The sequence below is a fragment of the Quercus lobata genome, chromosome 1, assembly GCF_001633185.2.
Source record: "Quercus lobata isolate SW786 chromosome 1, ValleyOak3.0 Primary Assembly, whole genome shotgun sequence".
Lineage (NCBI taxonomy): Eukaryota > Viridiplantae > Streptophyta > Magnoliopsida > Fagales > Fagaceae > Quercus > Quercus lobata.
In genome coordinates this window covers 29,914,634-29,927,133 of record NC_044904.1, presented here as the reverse complement: position 1 = coordinate 29,927,133, position 12,500 = coordinate 29,914,634, and the positions used below count along the sequence as shown (strand labels likewise).

At 45.4% G+C, this 12,500-nt stretch overlaps 1 protein-coding gene across 1 annotated transcript; it reads left to right on the top strand.

The window, feature by feature from the left end:
* Positions 1–7,819: 7,819 nt before the first annotated feature.
* Positions 7,820–10,840, top strand: LOC115986320 (ribosomal protein S3, mitochondrial-like). Its single transcript, XM_031109188.1, has 2 exons — positions 7,820–9,984; positions 10,070–10,840. The coding sequence occupies exons 1-2, from the start codon at positions 8,364–8,366 to the stop codon at positions 10,459–10,461; spliced, it is 2,013 nt and encodes a 670-aa protein (XP_030965048.1). The 5' UTR covers positions 7,820–8,363; the 3' UTR covers positions 10,462–10,840.
* The last annotated feature ends 1,660 nt before the right edge of the window (positions 10,841–12,500 follow it).

The following is a 12,500-nucleotide window of genomic DNA, read 5'->3' as shown; positions in this document are numbered from 1 at the left end:
GTCCTTTGAATAAGCGAGGCTTTCCCGATAAAAAAGTTGCATGCGGGAGAGATCCCAATTCCGTGTATCCGGTTAAGCAAGCCCTGCCGCCAGCTTCCACTCAGACAAAAAACGTGAGCGCCTAGCGCGAAAGGTTGCTTTACTAAATAATATAAGGCGGGTTAGCGCTTTCGTTTTCAAGTAAGGGGCGGAGCTTGAAGAAGCGAAGCGAGCCTGGAGTAGCAGCCTATTACGTTTTTCAGGCCCCTAAACGAGTAAGGCTCTTCTGCTATCAATGAAACCGAAAGAAACACAAAAACCCAATGCGTTTTGTATAGATCGAGACTTGTAGCTTGATTCTTTACCCATTCCATACCGGGAAGAATTGCAGGAAATCGTTCGATAACACTTCTTCCTATTTCTCAATGATATCCGACGATCAAAACAATTCCCGCGAAACTCTTTCATTTCATAGAAGTTTATTCTTATTCTTACAAAGCAAATAGCATTTCCTATTGATTTGTCCCCTGGACTGGACCTATTCTGATTCTTAATTATCCGTCGCTACGCTGTTCCCAAGGACTAGCAAAATCGAAATAGCGAAATTCTTGGGTCATCTCAATGGGTTCAGAAACCACACGTTTTTCTGGATCATCATAGCGTACTTCCACATATCCACTCAGAGGAAGGTCTTTTCGTAATGGATGACCCTCGAAACCATAATCTGTTGATATACGGCGTAGATCCGGATGATTGATGAAAGAAACACCAAACATATCCCAAACTTCTCGCTCCCACCGGCCGGCTGATGGAAATAGACTGACTACCGGAGATATTCGTGTTACTTCGTCTGCACTGGTTTGTACACGAATGCGTGAGTTATACCGAGTACTCAGTAAATTATAGACCACTTCAAATCTTCGTTTTCGAGAGGGATAATCCACTCCGCAAATATCGATCGAAACTTGAACCCTTGTATAGGTATGTAATTTAAGAAAGCACAACAATTGAAATGGGTAGTCCGTATTGGTATCAGATCTATTCCCATGTTCCGATCTTTCCATTTGTTTTACCCATTTCTTGGGGAGAGTCTCCCAACTATATTTGAAAATGGATTGGTTATCCATAAAGATAAAGAAAGCTTTCTTGTAGTTCCGCTTCTTGCTCTAAAAATGAAGGAAGACTTGTCGGAAATCGCCGGTTGGGTTGGCCCGACCAAGAAAGACATGGGACTTGTTGGGCATCTCACTTGGAATGCAAAGCATTCTTTTCGATCTTGTATTAAGGTACACGGAACACCCACTTTATCTCGACGAAATCAAAGAAAACTACAAGCAACTACATCAAAAACCTCTATTCTTGACGCGAACGGGCGCTTTCTTGGAACTAATTGATAGGCACTTAGTGTTATAACTATATAAAGAAATATAACAAGCGTGCGATATTTATAAACATTTCAACCAAACTCTTTCTTTGCTTCAGGATGCTTGCTGGGGAAGGTCACTGTGATGAAGAAAAAGCTTTCCTCTCGCCTTCGGTCGCCTCTATGGAACCATGTCCACCCACCGCACTGGCTATCGCTTTCGCTGGAGTAGTAGTCTATGGAGGCAAATCCTTAGGAGCAGTAGCGGGATCGGTTCAAGCAGCGGATCAGTTCAGTGCCTCGCTCTTTGTCCAGATGGAAAAGATGATCTTGCCAGATCTTGTTGAATCCTTTTTCGCAGACTTCAAGCGGGGCTCACCGATCCATCTGGGAAATCAATCCCTCTGTCGCCCTCTCCCTCTCTCGGGCTCGGGTGCTGCTATCCCACACTCACACGTTCACTATGGGTCTGTGGGCAATCGATCGATTTCTGGGCAATCAATCCCTCCGGGTGGCGGGCACTCGATATCTGATTGTACGACAAGAGATTCAAGACCAGATGATTGATAGATGTACTTGATGAAGGCTCTCTCTTTCCGAATAGAATATAGGGTATCCCCATCTACTAGACCTGTGACTTGATCCCCCTATGGCGCCACATTCCGGGGAGAAGAAGCCACAGGGTTCACGGTTTATCAGCAGGACCGAACCTCTCGATGTGCAGACACACTGCTGGACCCGCTCAATCCATTCTGAGGAGAAGCCCATCTTGGCCAGGGTCTTGAGAAGAAAACTACATTTCAGGTTGTTCAAAGTTTGAGAAACGTCAACTTTAACACAGGCTGAGCCTTGCAGCCAAACTTGAGTTTCATTCGATGCGCAAGGTCATGGGCTAAGGCTATGTTGTCCGTTATGTTCCGACCTTTGATGAAAGCAGATTTCTTTTTGAGGATGAGTTTGGGAAGGAGGGGAGTCAGTCAACCTACGAACAATCGTACTATAGCGACTAATGCTTAAAGTGCCACTTGTTGTCAGCTAAAGGAAGGCTAGGAAGGGATTTGTTCCCTGCTTGTAGTCGGAAAGGCGGAAGGCAAGGGCGAAGGCTAGTTCTCTATATCTCGGACTAAAGCGGCTAAAGCTAGCCAGTAGCGAGCTTTTGCTCTTAGTGATTAATCTATCCCCTCCTTTCCTTATCTGTCGTAAACAGACTGACTTATGAGCTAACTTGTTCCTCCTTAACTCAGCCTTCCCTTTCTTTTCTCCATTAATTAATAGATAGGGCGAGGGTCAAAAGGAGATCGCCCTAATGAAAAAGTGGGAGAGGCCGCGGAAGATTAAGGTAAGAAAGATCACAACTATTATACTCATTCATCACTACTATCTATCTTCTTTTCCAGATGACGAAAGGAAGAGAGAGCTAGAAAGAGGAAGCCAAAGGCGAAAGGCTGCTCAAGCAAGGAAGCTGCTAATTCAGATGCGGATTCCATGTTGCCGTATTGACGAAGCAGTGGGCATCAAAGGAAGCCAGCTTAAAAGCAAAGCAAGGAAAGGCAGAAGAGGATTAACACGACTTAGCTACTTGTCTGAAAACGGAAACAGAAGAGAAAGGTGACTCACTTCATTCGGTAAAGCTAGAAAGCAACCGAAAGAGGCACATCATACGGGTCTGAAAGAAGTCTAGCCTGCCAAGGAGCAAAGCTTCAGGTATTTCTAAAAAACTAAACGTTCAGAATGGCCTCGGGAAAGGGCTAAAATCACCATTGAAATGACTTCTTTGGTCAATCCGCAATGAATATGCCTTTTCCCGTGTCCAGCCACAATTGAATTTCCTTTTGACTCTTCATTCAAGAGAAAAGGGAAAGGCGAAGTTGCTTCTGCTGGGAAGCCCTTTCGACCTAAGCCAGGCTCTTCCATAGGTTGAGTGACCATCCTCGGAGGGAGAGTAGACCAGAGAGAGGTTATGTAATAGAGGTGATAGTGAGCCCCGAAGAGTGCTTTTCTATTATTCCCGTGACTCGCTACATATTCCTTTCACTGGGCAAGCTCCATCGCTCCTAATACTACGACAAGGCTAGCTTATGGCTCGCTACCGTGGCTCTAGTAGTCCATCTTATTCAGAATTCCTCTTTCTTTTTGTTGATTGAAATTCGAAGAAGAATGTTGATGGTGCGTTAGTTCAGATAAGAAGGCAAGGTTAGCAAAGGCAGCCGTTGGTTGGGGTAACTCGGCTTTACGTGTTGTCTCTAAATCCTCTTCTCCGTCGCTCTCGCAGCCATACACATGCCAACCTTCTTAGTTCGCGAGCAAGCTCAAACTAAGGAATGGAAGTTACGCGAAGGGGACCGGTAATCGGGGGTGCCCCTAAGGGCACCGCAGTGTGTCAGGTTGTTATAGGAAGGGGCATTCGTCTATATCCAAGGAGGAACGGGATATAAGCAGAAACGTCGTACCCGCCTTCTGCCGCTCTATCAGCAAAGGAGGCAGCTAACGTAGTGGTATTCGCTTTTGCAGCTCTTCCAGAAGAAGCAGCTGTGGCATCTCTATCAGCTAGTTAGCTAGTGTCATTGGCCTTCGGCTTCTGGCTTTCGGACTAGTAGCTAAATTGCTTTCGTTTTTAGGGGAGAACGGAACCGGGCATAAGGAGCTTCAATCGCTATTGGTAGTTCACCCGCTAGGGGAACGTCAGGAGGGGGACATGCCCTATGTCCACTGACTCTACTGTTAGTACAGTATAGGAAGTCCTTGTTTTAGTGAGAGCTTCTAGAATGCCATTCATTTTGCAATAAGAAACTTTTCCACATAGAGGTTTCAGCCACTTAAGGCGAGAGTGCATCCAAAAATTGTATTGGATCGAGAAGAGTGCTCGGCCTACGCTACGATCGTTAGAACTCCCTCCAATCGGTTCAAAGCCGCAGATCAAGGTTGTTGTGCTTTCTCTTTGTCCAGAAAACGAAGTAGTTGACGAGGTCTCATTTCCTGACTACTAAAAGGCAACAAGCCTTGTTTGTTGCCAGTCTCGCATAGCGAAGAAGGGACTTGTCTCATTGAATTTGAGGGAAATTTACCTGGTAAAGAGGGTAGGTGGGTGGGGAAGGAAGTGCGAGATCCGGTCATTGAGAACAAGATATTGAAAGCTTCAAACAAGTAGTCCGCTAAGGTATCAAAATAGAGCTTCCAGAGGCAAGCCGAAGCGGATAATTTGACTCCTAAAGAGTCTCTCTGAGTAGTCAGCACAACGAGAATGGCCTATGTTCCAAGAACCAATGCTACCAATACGGGCAGCGCCTACCACTGAAACGATGCCTGCTGCTGATAATGCGGCTACTGTTCAAAATGCACCTGCTGAGGTGAATGCTGGTGTGGCTGAAGCTGCAAATAATGCTCCGGTTTTTTTTCATGCTAATGACCCAACCAATCCAGAAGCTTTTAAGTAAGTCAGGGCTTCTACCACTGAAGTTAGCCCTTGTGATTCAGATGTTGCTGCTGCTTACATGCAAACCATTGAAGATGGTCCTCGGGGCGAAGAGCTTGAACTAGATAACAATCCCCAAGCTCCTGTTCTTCAACAACCGGAGTATTTCGCTATTGGAAAATAGCCTTCGGTTAACGAAGCCCCTAATACCGGCGGTAGCTCTGCCTCACGGGGACAGCAGGAAGAGAAACTAGTTGGCAGAAATTTTGTTGATAATCAAGACCCCCTACGGATTATGCACTGGATCCATCCGGCCCGGAATCCAATAAACCGAAGGTTCACTATCTTTTTTTAGTGGTTGCCATACAGAGACAAGTTCGCGCTTTCTCCTTAGAAGGAAGGTCCTCAAAGCCTCTTCATTCCAATGATCATGATGAAGAATCCAATAGCTCCTCTCAGGACCCACAATCAATCTATCTTTGAGAAAGATTTGAAACCGGAGCCTCCGAACAAGGCAAACAAATGGCAGCACCTGGGTAAGAGCGCGGCTACTAGGGCACAATCCAAACTTGGGGCTAAGCCCCACTCCACTCTATTTCCAAAATTTCCACAATTGCAATTGTTTGGAATGCAAGGGGCGTCAGCAATGGCCCCACGCGTAGACGTCTCGACGATCTTGCTCGGATCGGGCTTTAGTCTTTGGTTGTCATCCTGGAACCAATGGTTAGAAAGGCTAGGGCGGCAAACTTAGCTTTCTTGTTGGTGGCATTCATTGGAGTTAGTCTCATAAGCGAAAAGGCTTTCCAAATGGAATGCGGAATGCTAATCTATTAGACTAACTTATAGAAAAAAATGAGATTTTAAGGTTATGAGTTAGTAGAGTAGGTGTTCAGAGGGGAATCGTCGGAGATTCATGGGACTAGAAAAACAAAACTACAATTCCATTCTTTTTTTTGTGGTCGCGAACAAAGGGGGAAAACCCAGGCATACAGAGAAATTTGAGCACTAAGGGAGCTGTGGGGGTTACATACTGATGGGTGGAATCCTGTCTCGTATTCTAATTTGGGGTTGCGTTTGCCTATGATCTCGTATCGTATTCGAATTCTCATTTTTGTTTTCATATTATGGATCTTGGTTACCATGGCAATTAGACTATTAGAAAAAAAGAGAATCAATAAGGAAATATTGCGTATAAGAAAGAAAATGCTCAACCATCGGAGAAAAGAACCAGGGCTTACTCGCTCCTTAAATGGATTAAGACTTATTCCTGCTTAGAAGAGAAAGAAAGAAAAGAAGGAAGGGGAAAAAGTCTGACTTAACTAAATCGTGTACGGAGATTAGGACTAGTTCCAGTATTGACCTCATGAAAGAAACTAATTCACCAGGGTTCGGAAGATGGTCAGTGGGGAACAGAGGGGATATAGAAAAAGAAAGGCAAGATTCTCCACCGAAGACAAAAAAAAAAGACCCATTAATAGGTCTATCGTGTCGGGAAATACGCTTATCCGGTAAGGGAATGGGCTTTAATTGCGTAAGAAAGAGAAGCGAAAATAAAAAGAAGGACCAACGACGATTCTGTACTAAAGAAGAAGGAGGAGGAGTAGGAGCAAGCTTTAATTAAAGTAGAAGCGTACTACGAAGAAATTCTGAGTTCATGCCACGACGATCTATATGGAAGGGCAGTTTTGTTGATGCATTCCTGTTGAGAATGAAGAAGAAGAGAGATCTTCTTTTGAACAGGAAAATTTGGTCACGTAGATCTTCTATTTTGCCGGAATTCGTTAATTGCTCCGTACGAATTTACAATGGAAAAACTCCTGTTCGTTGTAAGATCACTGAAGGAAAGGTTGGTCATAAATTTGGAGAGTTTGCTTCTACACGGAAACGAAGACTTTCGAGAACTAATATTGGACCGGGAAGAAAAAGGGGGAAAAAAGAAAGTCTAAGCGCATATGGCACGAAAAGGAAATCCGATTTCGGTAAGACTTGGTCTGAATCGTAGTTCAGATTCAAGTCGGTTCAGTGAGGGCGACCGCGAAAGTCACCGAATGGGTCAGTCTTTTTCTTCAGTTTGTCTTATATTTCAAATCAAAAAAGCGTGGGAGGACGTTGCAGATGTCCGTCCCGGACACGACTTCTTCTAACGCTAGAAGACCACTGGAAGACCCCGGGACCAGAGCATGTCGTGAAAGAAGCACACTGGGCGGGCGTGCTTCGACCGTGTCTTCGGGGCACAGTTGAATGTAGATATCATGAACGCGAGGTGCAGGATACCAGGCCGAGAAACCCGGGCAACCACTCCCCTATGTGCCGATCGCTAGCGCATCCAGGGCCCCGGCGCCCAGCTCAGCTGGAGAGGCCTAGCCTGATTTGAGAAGTGCTAATTCGGTTCGGATAGACTTCATTCAAGAACGCCGCCGCCCCTGGAATTAATAAGAAAACAAGTGCTTCAGATCAGTGAATAAACCGAAACGAAAGAAGAGACGTTTCTCGCTCGGCGCCTAAAGCGCACTATGCTCCGCTTCAACAAATTAGAGTTTTCGGTGGAACCGGTGAACCACGCGAGCTGGTTAGATGCGTGGGACAGAGGGCTCATAGTACCTGCTAGCGCAGCTATGCAGTGGAAGGGAAGGAGCCTAAATCGACCCCCTTCCTTCTTTTTTTTTTTCAAAAAAAAGCAGTACAAAGAGATTAGACTCTCGGATGAGACTAAGCAGCCACCGACCGTTCCGACGCGCCCCTGACCTATTTTGATTAAGACCGAAAACCCATCTAAAATGGAACCTAGTTTAAGCTGTCAAACAAATTAGAATGGAAAATGAAGAAAAACCACTAGTAGGGATATGGGTGGAGTCTCTCTCAGTAAAGAGAGTTGTAGATTCGTAGAAAAGGAGAAGAGCCTTGACTTTGAGAAAGAAGGTGCTTGTTGCTATTAGTAAGTAAGCTTGTTTTATATCATATCAATAAAGGCGAAAGGTTGCTTTTCTAATTGTATAATATAAGGCGCGTTAGCGCTTTAGAAAGATTGCAGGGCGTTTAGGCTTTACTAATAACATAGAAAGGGCGTTTCCTTTCAAATGACAACTACCTCTTCCTGCTGCGAGGGCGTTGCACGAAACCAAACCGCCCCCCCGCCCAATCAAGTACCAGTTGCTTCGCTGGTAGGCCCACTTAGGTTAGGGGGCTTTGTCCCCAGTTCTTACCAACCAACCTCCGGTGTGTAATCGACATGTTGCTAGCTTCAACTCGGTTGAATAAGAATCATGGATTCCCTCTGTTGTCCCTTTCTTATTCATTCAGGGTGCTCGGCTGGTGCTCCTTTCTCAAACTATAACTACTCTGAACATTAGGGAAGATAAGGGAAGACCACCTGAGCGAACCGACCGAAGGGACTTGACTTATTCGAACCGAACGATAGCGGCTTAAAGCTAAGCCTATCACAAGCAGCGTCGCTGCTTGATCGGCGGGGAGGAGCATCTCAAAGTATGGGGCAAAAGATCAAGCGCTTTGACTTTGTCCCCCGGGATCCACCACAGGTTGGGTTTGAGAGCCGTGTGATGGGTTACTGTCCAGCACGGTTCGGAGAGCACTTTTAGTCTGCGTTGGTGAATGGAAGCCCCCCCTATCAAGCAAGAAAGAAGCGGCTCTTCCCACGGCGGAGTCACCATTGACTCTATTTATTATTATGGTAAATCAGTGTATCAAGATGTCAACCTGAGATCTTATTTCGGTTCGATACGTCCACCTACGAGACTCACCTTTGGCTTTCGTCTCGGTAGGTGTTTTATTATACATTTTCCCAAAAGAACATTCATTCATTTCTTTCTTCCCCGTCGACCACGACTACTGAAACGACGGGAAAAATCCAGACCCGGAAAGGAGAAGGGCCGGTGGTGGGCATTTGGGAAAGTCGGGCCGATCGGGTGTCTTCATTCAAGCGGCGATACAGAAGAAGAACGAAACGAAGTGGGAGGCCGGGGGGCAGGGAAAAGAGTCGAGTCGATCAGGCTCGACGACCGGGAGAAGCAAAACGAAATTAGGATTTGGCCGAAAAAGAAGCAACGCTATGGATACCATGACCGATCACCATTGATAAAGATAAAGAAGAATCTTTCTAAATCACTTCGGGTCAGCGGGGCCTTCAAGCATCCGAAATACGCCGGGGTTGTAAATGACATAGCGTTCCTGACAGAAAATGACGACTCCTTCAGAAAAACAAAGTTATTCAAGTTCTTTTTCCCAAAGAAGTCCCGCTCCGACGGCCCGACGACTCCTCTACTTAAAAGGACCCTCCCTACAGTGCTCCCCTCCTTGAATTATTCGGTCATGCAATACTTATTGAATACAAAGAACAAAATGGATTTCGACCCCGTCGTAGTTCTCAATCATTTCGTGGCGCCGGGCGTGGCTGAACTATCTACGACGGGGGGAGCGAATGCACAGGGAAGAAGCTTAGATAAGAGAATACGTTCTCGCATCGCTTTTTTTGTAGAAAGCTCGACCAGCGAGAAAAAGTGTTTGGCCGAAGCCAAAAAGAGGTTGACCCACTTCATTCGCCAAGCGAATGATCTTCGCTTCGCGGGAACAACAAAAACAACCATCTCGCTCTTTCCTTTCTTCGGTGCTACCTTTTTATTTCCAAGGGATGGGGTTGGGATGTATAAGAACCTTTTTTTTGAGGATGCCCGGGAACAACTCCTAGGTCAATTAAGGATCAAATGTTGGAACCTCATGGGTAAGGATAGGGTAATGGAATTGATAGAGAAATTCATAGACCTGGGTGGGATAGGAGAATTTATAAAGGGAATAGAGATGATGATAGAGATCATACTGAGAAACAGAAGAATTCCATACGGGTACAACTCTTATTTGAACGAAGTGAAAAAAATGCGATCTTTGTTGTCTAATAGAACAAAGACTAATACCTTAATTGAGTCGGTCAAGATCAAATCTGTTTATCAAAGTGCTTCTCTGATTGCTCAAGACATCTCTTTTCAACTGAGAAACAAAACAAGATCATTTCGTTCCATTTTTAGTAAAATAGTTAAGGATATTCCATTAGTAATGAAAAAAGGGGTTGAGGGGATCCGTATATGTTGTTCAGGTCGATCAGAAGGCGCAGAAATAGCTAGAACTGAATGCGGAAAGTATGGAAAAACATCTCGTAATGTATTTAACCAGAAAATCGATTATGCTCCTGCGGAAGTATCTACTCGTTACGGAATCTTAGGTGTCAAAGTGTGGATTTCATATAGTAAAAAAAAAAAGGGACGTGCTATATCCGAAACGTACGAAATTTAGTAAATATCGTAAAGGCAGATGTCGTAGGGGTTGCAAACCGGACGGTACACAACTTGGTTTTGGAAGATATGGCACTAAAAGTTGTAGAGCCGGTCGTCTTTCATATCGAGCCATTGAAGCAGCGCGTCGGGCTATAATCGGACAATTCCATCGTGCTATGAGCGGGCAATTCCGAAGAAATGGTAAGATATGGGTAAGAGTTCTCGCAGATCTTCCTATTACCGGGAAACCTACAGAAGTAAGAATGGGAAGAGGAAAAGGAAATCCTACGGGTTGGATTGCTCGTGTGTCCGCGGGACAAATCCCATTTGAAATGGATGGTGTGAGTTTGTCAAATGCTCGACAAGCCGCTACATTAGCGGCGCATAAACCATGTTCGTCAACCAAGTTTGTTCAGTGGTCGTAACGTAATTGGTTAGTGGGGGAAAACCGGGCCGGGATTCCAAAGAATTAGGCGAAGTGTTTGTTCCTGAACGACGGAAGTGGAAAGACACTAAGGGGGAGAGGGATTATACTCCTTTCTTTTTGTAATCGCCGAAATTGTACGACGAACCTTTTTGTTCCAGGCGTACTACCCTGATACGTTACGGTTTTTTTCAGCCAGCCTGGTTTATAAAGTGATAGTAGTAAGAATAAATAAGAAAGAGAAGAGCTAAGATTCAGGAAAGGAAGCTTTATGGGAGAAAGGAAGAAAAGTATGTATGTATCTGGGGGGTGGGGGCGGAAGGAATTGGCAGAATTTTGTTAGGTCCCCAATGAGGGGGGACCGGGCCATGCGACGGGTGCAAGCTAGACTTTGAATTGAAGCAAAAAATCCAAGATTTCATAAAAGAAGGAAAAATCAACGTGGCGGATGAACAGGAAACTCCTAAGAACCCCAACGATAGAATGGGGGTTTTTAAGAACTCGCTCCCTAGTCACGCTCCGGTCTCAACATGCTGGGCCGAGAAAGTGTCCGATTTCCAGCATCCCCCTACCATCACTACAATTAATGCTATTAATACTATCTGGCTTTGTGAGGAACATCTGGATCGACCCCTGCGTTCCGGCTTCCAAAGGCGATCCTAAGCTAAGGGAAGAAGAATTTTGAAAAGGGATAAGGCTGTAAGAAGAACCTAGAGAGGAAACTCCACCGAAAGAAGAGGAAATAAGACTCGAGTCTCTGGAAATGTTTCAAGAGGGAGTTCCATGGGAAGAGGAAAATTCAGAAAAAAGAGAAAAAAAAGAAGAAGATTGAATGGATTATCCCGAACCTGCCTCCGCCGCCGTCGCACGAACCATTTATGATGGCCGCGTCTGGGTGGATTGTGGTGCCTGCCATTCCTTTAGGATACCTTTCGGCTTCAGTAAAAACTCTTCCCCCTTAGTTTTTATAGATATTGAGTTTGTACGGTAACTCAACTTTGAGTATGGAATTCACTTTGTTGGTTGAGTGGAGTTACGGTAGTTCAATCTATAAAGGAAGGACAATCGATCGCACTTGGCGCAGAACCACCGTTAGGTGGCTCTTTACTCCGTCAAGACTTGCTTCTTATTTTTCTTTCACCCTGCATCCCCTTTTATATTAATACGGAGCTACGAGCAAGGCAGCTCTGCTCCGGAAAGAAAAGAAGCCAGCAGGTCCTTTTCCGCTTGATCGCTAACTCATGCAGCATATGAGCGGATCTTCACTATAAGCCGGCTCTATCGGCGGATGGATAACGCCCCTCACTCTGTCATGAGAACAAAGAAAGCCGCACTATCTCCTTGCAGCTTTGCCTGCCGCCCTTCGGTAGTATAGTAGGATGGATAGCAAAGCCGCCTTCGGCCCTTCGCTTAGGAAGCCCCTCTTCGAGCCTCTACTGAATTCCGCTCGCCCCGGTCCTTAGTTAGCGTTGACTTTGTCAACCTTTGGATGTTGTTGTGACGCTTTGGTTAGGCTCGGTTGACTTTGTCAACGACACAAGCAAGGAGTTGACAAAGGAGAACAGCCCCCCTGTTGTTGATAGAGAGCTTACCGCCCCGCCCTTTATAGTCGCGACTGTTGTCATGTAAAAAGAGTTTGTTTTCTGTCAAAAAAGAAGCATGATTAACACAGCCTATAGCGTAAAGGCATTCGAGCCGCGTCTAAACAAAATGAAGGGTAAGGGCCCGTACTCTCTCTTCTGTAGATACGCTATCCCTTCCGGCTATGGTATGGGGGAAGGGAAGTTAGATCTACCGATTGATTTGATATTAGATGAGCGGCCGTACTATGATCGTTCGGGAGACACGGCTCCACGCACTACACACAAGAATGAATTGTTATGCGGTCGGTAAACTCTTTTTGCAGGCAGCCTATTAAATCAGATCACGTATTTTTTAATATGTCGTTCCGTCATGTACATGTATTCGGTCTTAAATTTGGATGTTTCTGCTCGTGTCCGGAGAGAGAATGGGCACAACTCCCCCTCTCCTCGTTCTACC

Excerpts from the sequence above, each read along its gene's own strand:
- LOC115986320 (XM_031109188.1), top strand. The coding sequence starts at position 8,364 with ATGGAAGCCCCCCCTATCAAGCAAGAAAGAAGCGGCTCTTCCCACGGC. Across the intron at positions 9,985-10,069 it reads TACTCGTTACGGAATCTTAG|GCAGATGTCGTAGGGGTTGC; the intron begins GTGTCAAAGTGT and ends AATATCGTAAAG.